The sequence below is a fragment of the Lonchura striata genome, chromosome 11 (genome assembly GCF_050655825.1).
Source record: "Lonchura striata isolate lonStrDom1 chromosome 11, ASM5065582v1, whole genome shotgun sequence".
In the NCBI taxonomy this organism is placed as follows: Eukaryota; Metazoa; Chordata; class Aves; order Passeriformes; family Estrildidae; genus Lonchura; species Lonchura striata.
In genome coordinates, this window is record NC_140713.1 from 23,092,531 (window position 1) to 23,114,851 (window position 22,321).

General features: G+C 51.9%; 1 protein-coding gene across 1 annotated transcript; it reads right to left on the reverse strand.

The window, feature by feature from the left end:
• Positions 1-11,360: 11,360 nt before the first annotated feature.
• IRF8 (interferon regulatory factor 8) lies at positions 11,361-21,557 on the reverse strand. Its single transcript, XM_021537941.3, has 9 exons — positions 21,446-21,557; positions 19,514-19,688; positions 17,809-17,992; positions 16,723-16,811; positions 15,506-15,617; positions 15,194-15,241; positions 14,140-14,526; positions 13,463-13,578; positions 11,361-12,542 (listed from the first exon to the last, which is right to left on the reverse strand). Exons 2-9 carry the CDS (start codon positions 19,685-19,687, stop codon positions 12,372-12,374), a joined length of 1,281 nt encoding a protein of 426 aa, XP_021393616.1. The 5' UTR covers position 19,688; positions 21,446-21,557; the 3' UTR covers positions 11,361-12,371.
• Between the last annotated feature and the right edge of the window lie 764 nt (positions 21,558-22,321).

The following is a 22,321-nucleotide window of genomic DNA, read 5'->3' on the forward strand; positions in this document are numbered from 1 at the left end:
TCACTGAAAGAATAATAAAATACTGGAATTGTCTTCCCAGGGAGGTGGTGGAATCACCATCTCTGGATATGTTTAAAAAAAGACTGGACTTGGCACTTGGTGCTATAGTCTGGTTGTGGTGTTAGGGCACAGGTTGGACTTGATGATCTTAGAGGTCTCTTCCAACCTCATTATTCTGTGATTTTGTGTGAATCCCTCATCATCCAGCCTCTGTGGGGACACTGAGCCAGCCAGGGTTTCAGCCTCAGCCAGGCAACGTAGCTTGGATTTCAGCACCACCTTCCACCATCATCCACACAGGAGAGGCCCATGAGCTCCTGAGTGGAGTCTCCACGCCAAAACTGCTCACCCAGAGCTGTCCCATTCAAGCCCCACCATCTCAGCTGGCCACTTCCACCTGGACATCACTCCAGGTGATGGCATGGAGCATCCAAGCCTGCCCTAATCCCACCCCACACACCAGAGCTGAACTTTGGTCCACACCCTGCCGACTGCCCTTCCCCTCACCCTTCCCAACCGGGGCTTGTCTTCAAAGCACACAGCTCGGGATTTATAAATAAAAGAAATAAATAAGGTCTTTTTTTCTGTTCAAATTTAGCCCGGGGCAGACAATGTGTCCGCGCGGTGAAAGACTCGGTTTCCTGTCTGTTTGTCGGGGCTCCTTAGAAGCTTCCTCTGCATAACAAGCCCGGCTGGAGGGCGGAAAGGGTAAGGACCGAGCTGAAAAGTGAACAGTGGGATTGCACAACACCCCTGGCCACCAGCAGCCTCCAGGCTCTGCGATCCAGTGGGATCTGGAGGATGAGGCTGTGGTGTCCTCCATGCGCCCACCTGCCCCGGCTGGCTGGAGATGCCCGGGCAGCATCCGCAGGGCAGCACACCGGGAGAGGCGCACGCCCCGGCCCAAAAATAGTTCTTGGGATCCACAAAATGAGTCACTTGATTTCTCGCCCAAAAATATCTCCCTGCTCAACGCTCGGGGCTGGAAGGAAAAAGCCGGGCGGCGTCCGCGCCCGGGCGCTGCTCGGCGGTGCCGCAGCCGGTGCCGGCGGATCCGCAGCCTGGAGGAGGTTCGGGAGGTTGATCCCTGCTGGGAGTGTGGGAAGAGCAGAGCCAGAGCTGAGAATGATGATGCAGCGTTGTTCTTGTGGTATTTCTGGCCCAGCCAGAAGTGGGAAGTATCAGAAATCTCACGAGGCGCGAGTCGGCCTTGTGAGATTTCCAGCTCTTTTGCAAACCCCCTGAGGCCTGGATTCATCTCTGACCTGGTTTGCTCTCTCTTTTCTTGCTGTTTATTCCTATCAAACACCCTTTTGCCCTGAAGGGATGCTCAGTTCTGTCTTCCACCTGGGTGTAGATACAAGGGCATGGAAGAAGGACAAGGATTAATGTTCCATTCTACCCTGCAACATCTTGCACCAAAAACGGCGGGGGGAAAAGGGACAATAACAGCATGAAAAAGGAAATAAAGCAGGAAAAATAGATTTCCCTTATTCCCTGGCACACTCAATATGGCAGAATTACGACTCCTCCCCAGCCCTGCAGCTTGTCTGACACAGCATTTATTGGTTAAGGAAAGTTTGGGATGCCAAAAAAAGCTCCTTCATTAAGGACTCCATTAAATATGTCTTTTTCCACATGAATGTCCCCAAGCTCAGCTCCTGCACCCATGCCCAGCAAGTTGGGGCTTCAGGGACATGGGATCAGCATTCCAGGGTTAGCCCAAGAGAATCCATTTCCAAGCATGACTGGAGCACCAGCTCCCCTCCACAAAACACTTTTATTTCTTTCGGGTCCAAAGACTTGGACAAAATACCTTGGGGAATTTTCCTTGGAGAATTTTGTTTGCTCCAAGCCCCATCCAACACTTCCAAGAATGGAGCAAACCTCCTGGGAGGAGCAAACATGACATTAAAATCATTTAGGTCAGAAAAGATCTCTAAGATCATTAAGCCCAGATGTTTAATGAGCCAAGGCCACCACGAATAGAGGTGACAAAGGAGAGGCTCAACCCCATTAGAGGACACCAGCCAACCCACCCACAAGGAAAAGAGGTTTGGCAGCTCTCAGGACTTTTCCCCCTTCAAGATCTTGTTCCAGCCCTGGGAGACACCAAACCAACAGGGGGTTTTAGGGCCAAGCCTGGCGCTGACAGGAAAGCAGCTCACGGTCCACTTCTCACCCGTAAATGTAAATGAGCCCCGAGGCCACTCCTGCACCCACTCCGGCACTCATCATTTTTTCTGCCAGAATTTCTGCAAGGAAATTCTGTTTTTTATAGCAGGGGCACCCCGGGCTCGGCGTGCCACGGTGCAAAACCCAGGAGCTGAAATCTCACTAAGAGCAGAGCGCTGCAGATTAATGAATTAATTCTTGGCAGAAGCCAAAGCCTGAACTCAAGGCTTGTTTTGTCACAGGGAATGGATCTCATCCTGACTCAACCCAGCAGGAAAAGTCCTATTTGACTATTTAGAAAGCTTCAGTAGAATAAAATAAATATTTATTTAGTGACTCTTATTTTTCCCTGCACGTGGGTTTTGTGCACTGCAGCTCATTGGTTTAATTTTTTTTTCTACTTGCTTTTGAAAATTTGGTCTCAAGCCAGAATTCCTCTTAAACTCCAGATTCAGGAGGAGGCTGTAATACAAGCACATAATAAATATCTGAAAATGAGAGGGGCTACAGGATGGGGAGGACTTTTTTTTCAGCTCATTTCAGTGAAACTCCAGGTTTTGCTTGTACAGAACTGAGAGCAGCTCCTGATGTTGGGGAAAGGAGTTGGGGAACTCTTTTTGCAGCTCTGTGAATATTCAGAGCTTAAGAACTTGCCTTTTGTAGGCAGTGGAGCTACCTCAGAGCCAGATGAGATGATCACACCTGCAGACTCCGAAGCTGAAGCATGTGATGCAAAAATGCTGGTTTTGGGGAGAATTGGCTCTGTCCCAAATCCAGCCCCCCCAAAAAAAAAGATGATTTAATGTACAGGACAGCAGCTCTGACTCTGCCAGCCTCCACTTGTAACCAAAAAAGCCCTACTAAAATAGGTAAAACAGCAGGAAGGTAGGGAATGGCAGAGATATGATCAGCTCACCACTGTTTCTTATCTCAGCAAAGAACAGAGGGGTGCTAAATCAGCTCAGATTGGGGTCACAGGTCCACGGGCCACCGCAGGAACAATTCCTGGAACCCCAGGGTTACCACATCGTGCCCAACTGACAGCTCAGGCTGGAGGTGAGCCTTTACAGCACGCCAATAAAAGGGAAAACAAACGTTACCATTCATTCCCATCCTCCTGTTTCAAGATCTGGCCCTGCCCTGAAATCAGATCCCATCTCTGGCAGCACCTCAGCGTCCACCGGTGACGGCCACACAAATCAAGAGTGAATTATTAAATTCTCCGGGCTGCTTTCCAGCCTCACCTCTCCTGATAGCCCTGCGGGGCTGATAAGGAGCAGGATGTCTCAAGGACTGGGCTGTGATGAATCAGCTCCTCCTGAACAGCTCCTGGTTGTTTGGAGAGGAACAAACTCACCCTGAGGCAAGGTGAGAACCGGCCCCGGGGTATTCAGCTTCTGGAAAATGAGCCTTCATGGGCAGGCAAAGATTTTTCTGCACCTGAGGTTGGAGCTTCTGTGTAAAAATGCTCCAGAAGCTGCAGGCATCGTTTATTGCCTTCCTTTCATTTCTCACTTTAGAAAGAGGCTGCTACAAATTCCACCAGTTTCATTAAAATTATAGGGAAATCCTCAGTTTTCCACTGCTGTGTTGAAGTGTTTAAACTCTTCAAAACGTGGCTGCCCCATCCGTGGAAGTGCCCAAGGCCAGGTTGGAAGGGGCTTGGAGCAACCTGGGATGGTGGAAGGTGTCCCTGCCATAGCAGGGGTGGGGTGGGATGAGCCTTAAAATTCCTTCCAACCCAAACCTTTCTGGAATTCTGTGAGTAAGAACCCAAATTAAGAGACAGGACCAGAAATAACACAGTGACACTTTTTCCTGCAGCAGCTCAAAAAGATGATGTCACTTTACCAGAAATACGGAATAATTTCTCAACAAGGCAAAACCAAGGCCAGGTTTTGCTTTCACATCAAGACCTCTGCAGTTTCAAATTCACAGCAGGAAGAGTTCCAGGCCAGGGAAAATAATTTGGGACAGAAGGGATTATTAAAGGTCATCTAGTTCAAACTCGATGGCCCAAGGCCATCCAAATGGGATGGGTGCTGGCCAACCAGCCTGGCCAGACACCTGCCTGCCACACAAAATCCTCCCTGGTACTCAAAACCCTCCTGATACCTCTTGGCTTCATGACTCACCCTTACAGCAAGAAGCTTCACCCAGAAAATCTGGGGGAAATTAAAAAATTGTGCCTTTTCTAAACACCCCAAACCATTGCCCTCCTTGAGAACCAACTTGCCCTGAGCCATCTCTGCTCTGTATTTCATCAGAGGGCAAAGCCCTCAGCCTGAGAAGGTGGGAAAGGACATTCCAGAGGATCACAGTCCTGAGGGCTCACACTGATCCTGCCCTGCTCCAGCTGGCACTCGATGTTTCTCCTGGGGGAGTTGCACCCCATGACTTTGAGTGCCCAGCACAGCCAAGCTGTAAAACCCCTCGGTTTCTCACAACCCACAGCAAGGTTAAAATTACCCCAGAATTTCCAGACTCTTGTCGAGACCGAGAGTTTCCCACATCCACCCCGCGGGGAGAGCCACCCAGGGTGGGGACAGGGATTTGTTTCCCCGCCATTCAGCCTGATCTTGGTCTCCTGCCTGATCTCAGCCCCACAAAAGGAGAGGCAGCACCGCCACTGGCTGTGGGCAGGAAAGAGGAATCGAGCAGGCACCGTGCAGCAGAGATGCTCCTCAGGAGGAACCCAGGAGACTCCCCCTCTTGCAGGAGAGACTGCTGCTGTGTCCTGCCCAACGGGTGGAACCCCTCTCTCCTTTCTGATCCCATCCCCATGTCATCCAGCTCTTTCTTGGCCATCACTCCACAGGGGTTGGTCCCCACAGCCAGGAGCAGGTTGAGGGCATTGAAGTTGTCCATGGAGCAGCCACAGCCCACGGCCCAGGCTTCCCTCAGGTTTTGGGGTTCAGCTCAGCCACGCTGGCTCCTTCCCCTTCCAGGGATGTGTTGGACGATGTTTGTAGGACCACAGCTGGGCATTTGGCAGGGTAGATGTTCGCCCTTCTCCTGAGCTGCAGCAGCAATGAACCTCCCTCCAACCACCACCATCTCTCATTTTCACCCACCTTTTCCGTCTCCTGCTCGGTGGTGAACCCCACAGACCACCTTCCCCACCTTCCCCACCACAAGCCTCCTTCCTCCAGGCTCTCCTTGCCCTTGCTGCTGGCACCACAAGTGAACGTTTCCTGCTGAATTTTCCCTTCCTTGCCTTAAATGGAAGCAAGTGGTCCCTTCCCTTCTCCACCTGAAGAAAGAGGCTCTTCTCATCTCTCCTTGGACCAGGTCTCCTTCAGACCTCACCATCTGCCCAAGGAAGGACTGGAGGCCACATTGGTCATGAGCATTTGGGACCAAACAGAGAAAACTTTGGTTGAAGCAGCAAAGCAAATCAGCAAATTTGAAATATTTGGTATTTTTACCAAAGAGGTGTCCAGACCCTCCTCCAAAAACAAAACCAGACTGTGTTTCTGGGACAGAGGTGTAAAAACATTCCCCAAAATGATCCCTCTTGCTCTTTTCTAGCCATGATCCCTGGGAAGACCAACCTGCCTTCTGCACCCTGCAGACCTGTCCATGAGCCAGATTTATCTCGGAGAGAAGTGGTTACTCCTCAAATACAGAACAGAAAGACACGGGCAGGGAATCACTCGTTTCAAACCACTGCTGCTTCCACATCCCTCAGTCCTCACAGAAGAAGCCCAACAGAAGAAAAAAGCAAGAACCATGGGATGCTCGAAATTGATATTATTGAAACAAATTGCTCCAAAGACTAAAAATCTTGTAATTCTTTTGGGGTTTTGAGTAGCTGGGTCCAGTGGAAGGTATTTCAGCCTCTAGGGAGAGGTTGGAATGAGATGAGCTTTAAGGTCCCTTCCAACCCAAATCCTTCCATGTTTCTGTGATTTGCATTTCTCTGAAAAACACCCAGCACAGAGTAAGGAGGTTTTACATAACCCATGTGAATTATTCTCTCAGCAAGAGCTGGAGCAACTCTTCTGAACACTCAACTACATTCACACATTGGGGTGAAAAAGAAGGAAAGGGAATATTTTTCCAGCTTGGAGTATTTTTTTTTAACCACCACATTGCAAAGATCTCCTTGTGCAATGGCCTGAAATGCCCTTTTGCTTCTTCCCATTTCCATTTGAGGGCTGAGACCAAATCCCTCTAAGGAAGAGCAGCAGAGGCCCAGGTTACCTGGTGGCTCTGGGTTATCCAGACCCACACAAAAATCTCCCACTGACTTTTATGACTCCTGGATGCATCCAGGTGTTTTGTCATTACAAACAAATCACCTGCAATAAAAATATGCCAGGGCAGCACACAGCCCCTGAGCACATGCAGACTGAGGGGGAAGGGAGGGGATTTCAGCCTGGATGTGGTTTCAGGCTCGGTCTCATAACAAACCCAAAGTTCTGAACAAATATCGCCGTGTTTCTCCTCATCCCTGTGCTGTCTCTGCTGCTGGGGCTCGGGTGGAGCCTCTTTCCAGGACTTGGGGTCTGGTGTTCAGGCAGAGACCTGCAGAGGGAAAGGGCACCTGGCAAAAGCTGATTCTGAAAATTAAGTGGCTGTCACGTTTTCTGGGGTTTGGGATCCCATTTCCTCTGAACAAAAGCTTCCTGCAGCCAAGTCCAGCTGGAGGAATTCCTGCAGCTTCAGCCTCCCCACCCTCAGCTCTTTCTCTTTTGATCGAGCTGCGGAGCTGCCTTTGGCCGATCCTCATGTTGCCTCCACAGCTCTGACCTCATGGTTTGGCCCTGGAACCAAGTCCCACCATCCACAACTGAAAAATGTCACGTGAAACCGTGTCAAGAAAACGGTCACAAAATGGAGCAAAGCCCTTGAGATCCACCAAAGGCAACACTTGGATGGGTTTTCCTGCCAGGTTTCCATCACAAATCATCATCCTTGGCCATAAAACCACCCAAGGGGGTATAAATGTTATTGTCTTCCCAGGGAGGTGGTGGAATCATCATCTCTGGATATGTTTAAAAAAAGACTGGACTTGGCACTCGGTGCTATAGTCTGGTTGTGGTGTTAGGGCACAGGTTGGACTTGATGATCTTAGAGGTCTCTTCCAAGCTCATCATTCTGTGATTCTGATTAAATGCCTTTGGAAAAGGAGGTGGGACCCTCCATGCAGCTCTCCTGCCTTGCCAAGGAGAAATCCTGCTGGCCCATGAGGAGGGGGCTGCTCCCAGATTACAACACGCTGGCAGGAAGAGCCCGGAGAAGCTGGCTCTGGACAGGCTGCTGTGCTGAAACGGGGGCATTGAGCAATCAAACCAGTTGGAGAGGCTGGTGTCTAGAAATAAAAAGTGACTGTTTGTTTTCTAACGCCTCGAGAGGCGCCTGGGGGGCCGGTGCCAAGCGGGGGCAGGTTGGAGGAAGCAGCTGGAGCTGGTGGCTCTTGGATTCCCGAGCAGTTCAACTGTGAGCTGGGACCTGCCACTGACTTGTGGTTGCAGAGCACTGGATGGAGACGCCTGCAGAGCTTTTCCTCTTTCTCCAGGTTGAGCTGGGGTAAATCTCAGGATTTAGCTGGGACAAACCTCGCCCTCCTCCTCCCCAGCCCACCAAACTTGGTCTTCACACAAATTTGGCACTAGGTAACTCCTCACATTGGGTTTCAGGCATGTGGGAGTGGTGGGCAGACACTTGTTGGACTCTTGGATGCTGAATTCTTCTCCTGAAGCCACCTTCAGTGGCGCTTTTGGTATTTGGTGAGGGGCGTGTCCTGGGAAACTCCAGCACCACGTGATGAACAAGATTAATACAACCCAGGATATAAACCAGCTCATTTTCTCCCAAGGAAAATGCTTCCCAGAGGCCCAGCTGCCTTCCAGCCACAAATCTCAGGAGAAAGCTTGGCTTTGGACCCAAATTACAGCCCTGAGTCAGTGAACAAAACATCAAGGGGCTGCAGTATTGATCACATCCTTTGCAGCACCCAGAAATCAAAATGTTCCTCTACCATGGAGTAGACATCTTTAAGTTGGAAAATCTTAGAAAATTTCCCCAAATTTCCTGCCCTGGTCCAGCCTTCCCTGCCAGATGTCAGGAGGATTTGGTAATTCCAAATATTCTTGAGGGAGCCCTGTATGTCCTGCAAGTTAAGGTTTCCTTCATGGAAACCAAGCTCCACTCCTTCCCATGTGGAACCTTCTACTCCTGAAGGCAGGAATTCAGCCTGGGCAACTCCCAGAAATTCCCTTCCATTCCCACAGGCCTTCCTGGGAAGCAAGGAGATGCCTTGACATCAAGAAGGAGTTTGATGCTGCTGCTGCTCTGACTCCAAGCGTGGGAAACCAGCAAAAAAAAGCAGCAAGAATTTTGGGCAGGGCAGTCCGAGCATCTCATTTACGCTTCAGTATCCTCCTACACCAGGAGGATCACTCAGCGGAGGAGATGCAGGGGATAAATCACCCCCAGGGTTTGGGGACAGCATCCTCAGCCAAAAACTTTTGGGACTTGCCAGCAGACAAGACAGAGAGGAGCCAATGCTGGCACTGAGGTTTCGCTTCAGGGAGGTGACAGAGAGGAACCCAAATGAACAGAAACCAACGAAAGTATTTGAGTCACCAGTCGCCCAAAACCACCAGGACAGGGCACAGCTGCAGCAGCAGCGCCCTGGGGCTGCCCGGCACCGGGCAAGGTGCAGGGATGGGTGCCTGGGATGCAGGCACTGCCTCTGGACTGGGGCTCCTCCAGACCCCACCAGATGGGGATGGCAGTGCCATTCCTGCCTGGCTTGCAGGAGAACTGCAGGAATTCCTTCTGGAATTTCACAAAAGCCGCGGTGACTCTGAGCCGGGACACCCCTGTGTGAAATCAGTGCACTTACCTGGAAATCTGTGCTGGAGCTTCAGCCTCGGAGGCTTCCTCATGGTGGATTGCAGGATGGGGAAATCCAGGTTAGACCTAAACCCAAGCCAGATCCAAGCATTAAACCTAAGCCCAAAACACTTCTGCCAACCCCACCTGAGCCAAAACAGGACCCCTGCCCACAATCACATGCCCACCTCATTACCCTTCTTGCATCCCAGTCCCTCCTCACCCACCAGGTATTTCCTCTTGGAATCTCTTTGGGATGGAAGCCATGGCGCTGGTTAAGGTCCCAAACCGAGCTGTGGGCTCTGAGACACGCTGACAAAACTAAAAATAACCAGTGCAGCACGAGGCACCTCAGCTCCCCACGGCTCTTCCGCGGTCTGGGGTGGAAATTGAAAGAGCCCTGGGTAGGAGCAGGTGGCTCCAGGCGAGCTCAAGGTGGTGGTTTCTGGGGAAGGACTTGGCCCTGCACATCTGGGGAAACCACGAGTGGGGTTTCTGCTGTCCCAGCTCCATTCCAGCATGTGTTGTTCCAGCACAGCCCACAGCAGGTGCCTCGCTCCCACCTCCACCCTGCCAGGCCCTCAGGTGATGCCTCAGGTTTTAATTTTATATTTTTCACATTCCGTGCTGCTTTGGTGTGTGGGTCTGGGCTTCAAATTTAGGGGATGGTGAGCTCTGTGCACAGAGCAGGGACACAAAACAATTCCTGCTCCAGCTGGGCACCAAGGACAAATTATCCAAATCTCAGCCCAGGAACACAAACAGCGTGGGCTGGAGAGAGAAAAACAAGCAGGGTGGGACTGCCTGGGCTGGAGCTGGAATGGGACAATGAACTCCAAGGTGCCAATGGAGCAGAACTGATCCCAGGGAGAGCCCCGGGAGCGCTCGGGCATTTTGGGAGCGTTTTGGTTCACCTTGGGTTCATTTTGGTTCACCTTGGGTTCCTTTTGGGACCATTTTGGTTCATTTGGGTGCAGCCCTGGCTGGGCTCTGGTGATGCCCAGGGTGGATCCATGGAGGAGATCCTTTAATAAATCTCTGCTTTATTCTTTAGCTCAGCTTTCACAAGGCATCACAGGAGGTGAAGCTTCCTCACCCTCTGAGGGAGCAGCGAGGGCTGGAGCAGGATTAAAGCTGTGGGCTGCTCAGGAAGAGCAGAGAAAGGCTGAGCAGTGCTCACAGAGCACCCACAGCTGCCATCCCCACCCCAGTGGCACAGATCCCACAGGAGCTTACAGGAGTTGGGGTCTCCTTTGCCTTTAGGATCTTGGTGCATTCTAAATTGTGGTGTGCAGCCAGTTCTCCCCACAAGCACGGAATCCAAGCACTGAAATTCCTGCAGAGGATGTGCACAAGGGCACAGGCAGCACCATGAGCATCCCACCACCAGGGCTGGGCCAAGGATGGAGGAATTCCCTCAATCCTCATGCTTGATCACAAAGCTCAAGTTCTCCCATCTCAGGGCACCCCCCTAGACCAGAACCCTGAGAAATCTGGATGGAGAAGTGTCCTGGTTTGTGCTGGGATAAAGTTCATTTTCCTCTCAGTAGTATTGTGCCTCACCTGCTTCCCTTCACTTTTACTCCTCTTTCCCTTTCATTGCAATTGCTATACTTGATATTTTTATAATTGGAATCCCTGAATGGTTTGTGCTGGAAGGGACCTTAAAACTCATCTCATCCCACCCCTTGCCATGGGCAGGGACACCCTCCACTGTCCCAGACTGCTCCAAGTACCTTCAAACTTTGCCTTGAGTATTTCCAGGGATCCAGGGCTTTTCTGTGTCTCACCTCCCTCGCGGGGAAGAATTTCTTCCCCAAGAATTTTCTTCCAAATATTAAACTGATGTCAATCCACAAAGCTTTTCTTTGCAACTCCCCTCCTATGAAGGGGTCACATGGAATGAGGGAGGCACCCGGCTGCCAGCTGGGATTGCACCACAACAGGACAGTGGGGAAACACTCCCCTTTCCCATGGGAAAAGGCAAAGAGGAAGTTCTTGGACACAGCCATAAAAAACTGCCCCCACCCCATGGCCTTGGAGCGTCACACGCAGCTCAGGGCTGTGGCAGATGAGCAGGGACACATCTTCCTCCTCCCTGGAATGGGGGGGCTCCAAGTGACCCCATTTCCCTCCCTCCATTGCATTACAGCATTTTGACTCCTTTTTTTCCTGCCTGGAGATGAATCCAGGAAGTCCAGGAAGAGGAAGGAGATGAGTGAGGCTTAACACAGACCCCACCACCAAAACCAAATTAGGGGCAAGGCAAAGGTCCCAGACTCCTCCCAGCAGCTCCGAGACCCCACTCCTTGCACCCAAAAACCACATTGCAAGAGGAATACAAAATATAGCACTTTAATTGCAGGGAGATATAAAAATTTACCCAAAAAAATTAATAAATCTCAGGCATACAATAAATAGGCAGCTTTGGTGGCACGCACACACGTGCAGTCCTGCTTTGGGAGGCACGAGCAGCTCCCCAGAGCTGGGGGCACACACAGAGGCTGTGAAAATGAGGATTTACACATGGATGACGCTGCCTGGACACGCTTGGGAGAGCCCCACACGTGTGTTTGGGAGGGTGAAGCCAAGCTATTCACACTATGCTGCAATCTTGAAAAATTAAAATTCTATATATTTATAGAAACTCTGGCTCTGGTCAGGAAAAATTAAGATTCCCAAGTTTTCATAGTCAGTATTTGCATATAGAACCTCTGCATCAGTTTCCAAATTTCAATCCACTTTGGTGTGAAAGAGAAACACATAAATCTCACAGCAAAAATAAAGAGAGATCTCAGGAGTTCTCTTTGGAAGGCACATCCTGCCTTTCACCAGCAGGAGTCTTTGAAGGGGGAAAGCTGATTCCTGGATATAATTTCCTAAATTTGAGCATTCTAAGGCTTTTCCAAAAGTCAACTCTTATCAAATTGCTGCTCTCAGCAAGGTCTGAGTTGCAGATTGTTGGGGCAGGTGGTTACAGCTGTTGATTTTTAGTTCTGCCTGACTGGCCATTAACAAAGGCAACACAAAGCAAAGCCAGCCCTGACCTTCCTGCACAGCTTGGATGCTCTAGACAGTCCTGGGACTAAAACAGTCACTTTTATCATCATAAATCATTTACAGGACAAACACTGAACATCCAACCCGTTTGCTCACGGCAATTTCCACCTCTGGATTTCTACAGACTGGAAACGGCAAAGAACAAAACCCAACTTTCCAAAAGTAAAAAAAAAAAAAGAAAAAAAACTAAAGGACTCTTTTGAGTGTCGCATTTTAGGACACTTGGGCACTGATGGGATTAATGTGGGCGTGGGTGAGCCCAGGCCAGCAGGCTGGGAGGGGGACAGGGCTCAGACTGCGATCTGCTGGTTCTCTCGGAAGAGCGGCCGTGTTGTGCAGACGTCCTGGAAGATCCGGTAGCCCTGCTCGTGCTGGGGCTCCTCAGCCACGGGCAGCATGGGGCTGGAGCTGCAGCTCTTCCCAGCCTCGTCCACCACCTGCCTCAGGTACAGCTGCTCCACCTGGGGCAAAGGAAAAAGGTCAGGGATTGAGTGAGGAGTGTTCGCTTTGGGCATCTGCTGCTGCTCCATCCAGTGGAGATGGGGTGGGGGGCACACAGCAGAGCACAGCGGGGCAGGTCCTGCCAGCACAGCAGGTCTGGCTCCACAAGCACCTCCAGGAAATAAAGGAGCAGCCCCAGGAGCTCCTGCCAGCAGGGATATTGAGGTGCAAGGACAGGCTGGGGGATGTCCCAGCACATCCAGAGTGATCCGCTGGGGCAGACATCCCAGACAACAGGAGGTGATGAGGTCAGGAGTTGTGCAGGAGGCACAGGACCATCTCTGGTCTTGTAAAATCCCCACAGGACCTCACAGACCTGGTGGGTTTCTGCTTGCTCGAGAGGGGATGCCACAGCCTCCCTGTGCCCTCCCTGTCACATCCCAAGAGGCTCCAGAAACCCCTGTCCTGAGCCTTTTCAACCCTACAGCTGCTGCAGCTTCTCCAAGGAGACTCTGACCAGAGCCACGAGGGCTGACTGCACATCCCATCCCCTTCTTCACCCTCCTAAGATCTCCCAACCCCACTGCTGCCAATCACAGCTGCTGGCCACATCACTGACGGATCTGAAATCCACCAGTCCAGGGATTTACTTCCCCATTTCCCACAGGAAAAGGCACAAGTCCCAACACCAATGCAGGATCAGAGGTAGGAAACACTTCCCTGCAGCTCACAAAACTCATGCCATTGGGGAGTTTCATTTGCCAACCCAGCTCCAGGAATTTGACCATCAGCAGCCCAAGCAGCTCTCAGGAGGTTGTGGAAAAGCACCACACTTCCACCCCAATCCAGGCACCCAAATGCCCCGTGGCTGCAGGGCGTGGAGCTCTGCTGGCAGAATTCCCACCCTGTCTGGGTCCCTTTTCCTGGCAGCCCCCCGTACCTGGACAAGGATGAGTTTACACCTCAGTGGCACGGCATCTGGGAACTCCTCCCCGAAGCACAGCATGACCCTGCTGTCTGGGAAGCGGCCCTGGTTGTTGTAGTACTGCTGCAGCTCTGCAAGGACAAAGGAAAACTTGGGATTTGCCCTCCAGAGGCTGCCAGCCTTCGTTACACGGCCCTGCCATCAAACACCCCGCAAGGAAGCTGTGGGCTCAAGCAAAGCCTCCAGTTTTGGGATTTGCCACGTGATCCCAAACGCCACACTGTCCTTTCCTAGGCCTGGTGGTGTCACCTGCTCCTCCTTGGGAATGCAGCAGCAAGGGATTCAGAGTGCTGCAAGGAAAAAGGGCTCCACCCTTCCAACCCCACCACAGGGCCCAAGGGGGTCTCATGCCGAGTTCAAGCTCCAGAAACCCTCTGTGCATGGTCCCAAGGCTTTAGGATCCCAGAATTACCTCAGCTTTTCCAGGGAGCTTCTGGCCAGAGTCAAATCCCTGTTCTCCCATCCTCTCCTCCACCCTCCTGAAGGTTTCCCCACCCCAAACTGCTGCCACCCAGCCTTGTCCACCACATCTGCTGGCTGATCACCTTCAACCAACCAATAAAGGGATTTATTTCCCCACAGGCAAGAGAAGAAACCCCAACACCAAAGAAACCAGGAGGCCCCTCACAAACCTCGGAAGAACAAGTTGGTGTCAAAGATCTTCACCACCTCCTCCCGGTCCAGTTTGTTGGGCCTGTCCTTGTAGGCCATGGTGTTGCCACTCCAGAAGACCCTGCCCTGGCACAGCCTCTTGATGAAGATGCCCTGCTTGTTGCTGTGCAGGAGGACACCCCTCTCCAGGTGCCCGAAGAGCTTCCTGGTGATCTGCTTCTGCCGGTCGTTCTGGATGGCGTCGGCTGAGGGGAACCGGACGTGCTCCAGGGCATCGGGGGCGTAGAGCTTCTCCCCGTGGCCCGAGGGCTGCCCCAGGGAGATCCTGCAGCCCTCGGAGCACGAGGTGCTGACGTGGCCCACCAGCCTCCCGCTGTAGTAGAAGCTGATCACCATCTGGGAGTAACCTGGGAGGCGATGGAAGTGCATCAGGAAAGGACCAACCTGCTCCTCGCTGCCCTGCCCACGTCCCCAAATCTCCTGGGAGCGATTCTCTCTTGGTGGAGGGACATCTCCAGGGCTGGCCAGCAAGGGACAGCTCCCAGTATTTACAGGATTGTGGAATGGTTGGGGTTGGAAGGGACGTCTGGGCCAGTCAAGCCCCCTGCCCAGGCAGGGTCACCTGGAGCAGGTGACACAGGAACAAATCCAGGTGGGGTTTGTTCCAGGAATTCCTCTCTGAACGTTCCACAACTCCCTGGGCAGCTGTTCCAACACTCTGACAACCTCCACGGGAAGTTTTACCTCGTGTTGAGGTGGAACTTCTGGTGGTTTAGTTTGTGGCTGTGAAATATATTGAACTTGTTCCTCCTGCCTTTGCTCCACACCCTCCCCATGCCACAGGCAGATCCCCCCATTCCAAAGGCTGCCTGATCCCACCATCCCAAGCAACTGCTGCTCTCTGCCCCCATGGCACCCAGGATTCATCCCAGCGTGGAAATGTGGATCATCAGGAGGGTGCAGCACCTCCTAAACCCAAAGCTATGCACGCTTAAAGGTGGGGGACAGAGCCAGAGCCACCTCCTGCCACCAGCACCGGAGAGGAGCACCTGGTGGCCAGGTGAGGTGCCTTACCTGAGTGATACTGCTCGTAGCTGGAGTATCCACTCATCAGGGGCAACGCTGCGGGCACAGAAAGCCAAGCTGAGCCTGAATTCCCAAATCCCAATCCCCCAGCTCCCCCCACCAACCCCTCCATTTTCTATCCCACCCCCAACATGGGAAATGCCAGCAAAAAGCTCCCAGCTGCATTTCTTGATGGGTGCTTCCAACATTCGTAATGAGGAAGACAAAATAAACTGCTCCCCATTCCGTATCCCCGCACAGGAAGATTTTTCCTGCCCCAAAAAAATCTCCCAAATACCACACAAGCTGCTGGCTGCTTACCAGGGCTGGGCTGCTGCACCCACCAGTCGGGGATTGGGGGGTTCCTGCAGGTCTCCTGGGGGGGTGAGGGGCTCCTCTTGATGATGCCCAGGTATTCATCCACACAGGAGGGCTGGGGGACAGCAGACACCAGGATCAGAGCAGCTCTGATGCCTCCAGCAAGAGTGAAACTTGAAGTCTCACTCAGGTGAAACGTGGATGAAAAATTAAACTCTACAATTCTAATAGAGATTTGTAGGGAATAGTTATGTTTATTTACAGTGTTTTGGACGTAGCTTGGGACTTACTGTTTTTTAATGAGCATGTGTACTTTTGCTCTTACTAATTTCTATATGTATAGAATTTTCTAACAGGTTAATGCATATTCATTCTGCTGATTTCACATTACACTTATAGTTAGTTCCACTTGTACTCAGTTTTTGTCAGAAAGTATAGAAAGAACTCCTGGGTTACTTTGCCCTGTCTGTTTCAAGGTTTGAGGAGTCTTTCTTATCTTATTTTTTAGTGTGGAAATTTGTATTCTTTTTCTTTAGCTGGGGTAGTTGTGTTAGTGTCGTAGTTACTAGACTAAGCAATATATTTAGCAAGTTTCAAGTGGTACATTTTACTAAAATTTCAATGGATTTCTACCGTGTTAAATTTTCACTCTGTCTCACAGGGTTTACAGTTTTCCCCAATGCCTATTACCTATATTAAATGGTGCTTTTCTATCTTTTATATGGTACATTACGTATTACATGTTTACAGTTTTCCCCATGCCTATTACCTATATTAAATGGTGCTTTTCTACTCTAAACCAATCTGTGAGTGCCAACATCACCAAGAACATGGAGGTGAGGAAGAAGAAAGAGGGAGGACAGGGCAGGCCCAGATCCCAAATCCATCTTAAAACCTCTGACCCCCATGTACAAAACCAAAACCCCCCTGTACAGCACTCAAAAATTCTTCCCTCTACTTTGTGGCTACTTCTACTCTAATATCTAAACTTTTGTGACTTCTTGTTCTTCCTGCAAGGTTGGTAAATCATTCCATGGTTCAAACCCAAAATCACAGCTGTTTGCAGCTGCCTGCCAGGGTCTCAAATGCTTCCGACCCAAAACATCCAAAAATGTCTGAGGGACATTTTGAGTTCCCACACCACCTGAACGAGCTGCAAACCCAACGCTGCAGCTTTGCAGAGGAAATTTGGGCAGTGCTGTCCCAAACCAGACCCTCACCTCTTTGATGAGGTCCTCGATGGCAGAGGAGCTGCAGTCCATGTCGCTGACATCAGCCAGGCTGCTCCCGTTGGCAACCCCTGCTTTGCCTGGAGGGAGAGGTGGGGCTGCAGTCAGCACAGCCACACATGCCAAGCACAGCTCCTCTGGAAGGGTTTTGGAAACCTTTCACCCAGTGAAAGTCAGGAAAGCAGGAACCACAGCAGAGCCATGTAACAGCACCTTGGAGAAGCTCACAGCCCCTCCAGAGCTGCTTGTTTGGGGTAAAAAATCACTTTACAACTCATTTTTCCCCCCAGCGCAGGGACCAGCAGCAAGAAAAATCAAAAGCCTGCCTGGTGACAGAGAAAGAGCTGGAGCAGAGGAGAGAGTTTGGGGTTTTTTTGAGCACCCCAGAGACTGGGGCTGGGGCTGCTGCTTCTCTTTTTTCCACCAGCCCTCCCCAGTGCAGTGCTGCTGCTGGTGGGAACCTGCAGTGCCATTTGCATAGTGGCAGCACAGCCCCTGTGTGAACGGGCTGGAGGGGACAGAGATGCTAAAGGCAGATTTCCTGACTGCAAAACTCATTCTTTTTTTGGTTTTTTTGTAAGTTTTTAACTTAAAAAGGACAAAGCACACAGCCTCCCCTAACCACAAATAGAGTTAGTGTGAGCTGAGCCACACCGGACACCAGGGCAGCTCTCTGCAAAATTATTGCTCCTCCAGCAAGAAAAGGGATTTATTGCAGCTCCCCACCATCCTCAAGCAAGAAAAGGGATTTATTGCAGCTCCCCACCATCCTCACAGAGGGGTTGGGAGGAAAAAAAGGTTGAGGCTCATGTCCCTCCCCCAGGCAGGGAAAGTGGAATTTTCCCCTACAACATCCTTAGGGAATGGGAGCTCCCAGGAGGCTGCAGCCGTCCTGTATCTCCTAGGGGTTTAAGGTGTTAAAAAACCCAACCTAACCTTTCTCCAGGTTAAATAAACCCAACCTAAGCTTTCTCCTCCCCTCCCTGCCACCCCGGGGGACACCAGCAGAGCAGGTGCAGGGGCTGGCCAGGACGGCTCGCTCAGGTGCAGGGCTCAGTCCTCTCCTGGGCAACTCACACTTCTGCTCCTCCTCTGGCACAATCCTGTAGACCTTGTAGGGCTCGGAGATGTCCAGCTGGGACCTGTCTGTCACCTCCTCAAAGTCGGGGCTCTTGTTCAGGGCGCAGCGAAGCCGCGTCTTCCACGTGGCCGGCTCCGCTTTGTCGCCTTCCTTGAACTTGCCTTTGAAAACAGCCCAAGCCTAAAGCAAAGAATGAACAAAAAACCCTCACAAAATCCTCCCCGTGAGCCCTACAGAGCCTCTCAGGGAGGAAGAGCTGGGGTGGCACATTTTGCATCTTGCACCCCTTCTCAAGCATCTCTTGGGGATTTGCTGTTTCACTCCTAGACTGCACAGCCACCACACCTGGGGGGGTTTTGGGGTGCAGAGCAGCACTGCCTGCCTCAGAAATGCAAAAAAAAGGCTTTTAAAAGCCAGGTTTTTCAAAAAGCAGAGGGCAAAATCATCACCCGTGACTTCACTTCTGCACCTACGGGTCAGGAGATGCTGGGAGCACAAGGAATATCTGCTCAATTAAAAATCAAGATAAACCTCATTTTTCAGCTCCTGGCTGATAAGTTAATAAATAAATAAATAGGTTTTCCCAAGATCAGAACTTAATTTGTGCCTTTGGTAGAACAACGTATTTTACCACTGAAGGAAGAATGAAAAATGTCGCATATTTTTTAAAATATACATATTGATTTCTTTTATAGATATTTCAAGGCTATCCTCAGAACTCAGTGCTCCCAAACCATTCAGTAATTTCTTACTGAAATTAACTCCTTCACCAGTACAGATACTTGGAAGTGGGGTCAGAGAGAAGGGAATTCCTAGAGAAGACCTGAAAATTTTGCTTCAGGATAGAATTTTCCCTTTTCCAAAACTGGAACCCCACCCTTCAGTGAAATCCTTCCTGCCTACCTACAAAATCTTTTTAGTTTTTTTAATATAAATCCAGCATTTTATCAAGAGAAGTGGATGAGAAGTTTAGAGCAGGTCAAAAGCTGCTTCTCACATCACACCTGGATTCAAACAGGATGAAAACAAACCTAAAACTAGTCCTAATTTTTAATAAAAATTAATAAATCATCAAGAGCAGCTGATAAGAAGTTTAGAGCAGGTCAAAAGATGCTTCTCATGTCAAACCTGGATTCAAACATGCTGAAAACAAACCTAAAACTGGTCCTAACTATGGATAAAAAGGAATAAATCATCAAGAGCTGATAAGAAGTTTAGAGCAGGTCAAAAGCCACTTCTCACATCACACCTGCTTCTCACAAACAGGATTCATCCTGTTTGAGTCCTGAAACCTAAAACTGGTCCTAATTTTTAATAAAAATTAATAAATCAAGAGAAGCTGATGAGAAGTTTAGAGCAGGTCAAAAGCTGCTTCTCACATCACACCTGGATTCAAACATGCTGAAAACAAACCTAAAACTGGTCCTAATTTTTGATAAAAAGGAATAAATCATCAAGAGCAGCTGATAAGAAGTTTAAAGGAGGTCAAAAGCCGCTCCTCACGACACAGGAGAAAACCTAAAACTGGTCCTAATTTTTGATAAAAAGGAATAAATCATCCCAAAAAAAAAAAAAAAAAAGAAAAACCACCCTGCGAAACCAAGTGCAGCATCTCCTGCAAGGTTCAAAGCCGTAAAACCCAGCGAGAGCGTGGCACAAAACCAACAGCACCAAGAGAAGGCATCACCAAGCCGTCCCTACCTTGAAGATGGAAGCATCCACCTCCTGGTTGTAGTCCTGCTTGCCGGCGTGCTTCCAGGGGATGCGGAACATGGACTTCTCCTCGTTCTCCCACACCAGCCCCGCGTAGAGCTCGCTGTCGATCTGCTCGATCAGCCACTGCCGCAGCCGCCGCCCGCCGTTGCGGTCACACATCCTGCAGGGATCATCCAAACCCCGTCAGCTCTCCCATTTCCATCCCAGCACAGAGATTTGGGATGGTTTTCCCCCAGCTCAGCTGGCGCCTGCAGCTTTTGGAAGCCCCCCGTGCCAATGTCTGCCCGTGGAATGAGATTATCTTTAGCGTCCCTTCCAGCCCAAACCCTTCTGGGATCCCACGCTTCCATAATTCTGAGATCAGAACATCTCCACCCCACATCTCCACCCTACCCCCTGCTTCTTCTAAAATAAAAAAAATAAAAAATTTAAAAATCAAGGCAATTTCCTTCTGAGTTACTACAAACTCTACCAAAGTTCCTCTCCCAAAAGAAGCTGACTCAGTGCTCTGCTCATTCCTATTTTGCTGCAGGATAAATCACAGAGGAAGCAGAGGGATGGATGGGGATTCAAGCCCCCAGCTCTGCTGTCACCCAAGCAAGTGACACCGGGCAGGCCATGCTGGGGGACCAGAGCTGTCCCTGGCTGCTCTTGGCACAAGGATTTGTCCCAGATGGGGCTGCAGCTCCTCTCACCCAGCACTATTTGGGGAGCAAACGGCAGCTCCAAACTGCATCCCAAATCCTCACAGGGATACGGAACACAAAGTGCCAGGCTCAAGCCTCCCCGTCACCTCCATGCCACGACAGGAGCTGCTGGCCTGGCAGAAGTGATCAGCAGCTCCTGAATCAACTTCCCAGGCATTTTGGGCTCTGCATTTCACAGGACTGCCTCTCCCTTGTTCATTTGTTATTTACTGCCCCACTGGAAGAATTTTGGGTGGAAAACAAGGATGCTCCCAGCACAACCTGAGAACCAGTGGTGCCTGCTTTGCCATGGGCTCCCACCAGCTCCACCAAATTCCATCCCTTCTAGACAGCCCTGGCTGCTCAAGCCCTGGTTTTTAGGGATGGCCAAAGCACCACAGAGGGCACAGCTCTGCGTGCCAGCTGGGTGTCCCAAAGGACATGCCACAGCCCATCCCTGGAGGAACGGGGGCACATGCAGTTTCTCCGGGGACTCCAGCACCCAACTGAGTGATGCCAAAACTGAGAAATCCCGCAGAAACAGGACGCTTCTTCTTCTAGAAAGCTCCTTCCCAACACCGCCAGAGGCCGGAGCTCCATCTCCCTCCCCGAGAGGGAATCACACGCTCGGGACACATCAAGGAGCCCCGCGGCTGCCCCCCGCCCATCCCGGGCTCGGGGACCACACGACGGGGACTTCCCGCATCCCTTCCCGGGAGGGCTCGGGACCTGCCCCCGCCTTTCCGCCGCTCGCTGCCGGTGCCTTGCCGGTATCCTCTCACAGGGGATGCCGGTACAGGACGAGATCCTGCGGCCGGTCCCTGCCCTCCTCCGGGGGATGCCGGTGCCGGTACCTGTCCCCCGGCCGGTCCCTGACCTTGCCCGGAGGATACCGGTACCTGCTCCCTGCTCCCCGGCCGCTCCCGGTGCCGGTCCCTGTTCCTGCCCTCCCGGGAGGATGCCGGTACCTGTTCCCTGTTCCCTGGCCGCTGCCGGTGCCGTTCCCGTGTTCCCCGGCCGGTCCCGGTACCTGCTCCCCGACCGCTCCCGGTGCCGGTACCTGTTCCTACCCTCCCCTGGAGGATGCCGGTACCTGTTCCCCTGGCTGCTCCCGGTGCCTGTTTCCCGGCCGGTTCCTGCCCTCCCCGGAGGATGCCGGTACCTGTTCCCTGCTCCCCGGCCAGTCCCGGTGCCGGTCCCTTTTCCTGCCCTCCCCGGAGGATGCCGGTACCTGATCCCTGTTTCCCGGCTGCTCCAGGTGCCTGTTCCCCGTTTCCCGGCCGCTCCCGGTGCCTGTACCGGTTCCCCTCCCTGTTCCGTTCCCCTTTCCGCGCTCCCGGCGCCGCGCCCGCCGTTTCCCCGCGCTCACCTTATAAAGCAGCGATATTGCGTGGCCACGCCCACCGCCACGCCCTCTCTAAGCTCCGCCAATCACCGGCTCCTCCCCTCTCCCGCCCTACCCAATGAGGAGGCGGGGCCGCGCGGAGCTGGCCAATGAGGAGCGTCCCGGCGGGGCGCGCGCCGCAGTTTCTCTTAAAGCGCGGCTTTCCCCGAAATCAGCTGACCCGGGGGCGGGGCCTGACCCGGGGGCGGGGCCTGGGCGGGAGGGGGCGTGGCCATCCCGCCCCTATCCCGGGTCTGTCCCGGGCCGGTCCCGAGTGATCCAGTCCCAGTTCCAGCCCAGCTCCCCAGTGCCAGAGCAGTGCCAGGTCAGCCCATCCCCAGTCCCAGTTCCAGCCTGGTTCCCCAGTGCCAGAGCAGTGCCAGGGCCAGACTGGTCCCTCACCAGTCCCAGGTCAGCCCAATCCCAGGTCAGCCTATCCCCATCTCAGACCAATTCCCCAGTCCCAGACTAATTCCCCAGTCCCAGACCAATCCATCCCCAGCCCATGATCAGTATATGCCCAAATAAATCTCCACAGTCCCAGATCAGTGTAGTTCCAGACCAGTCTCCCAGTTCCAGACCAGTCTCCCAGTCCCAGATCAGTTTCCCCAATCCCAAATCAGTTTCCCCAATCCCAAATCAGTTCCCCAGTCCTGAATCAGTTTCCCCAATCCCAAATCAGTTTCCCCAATCCCAAATCAGTTTCCCCAATCCCGAATCAGT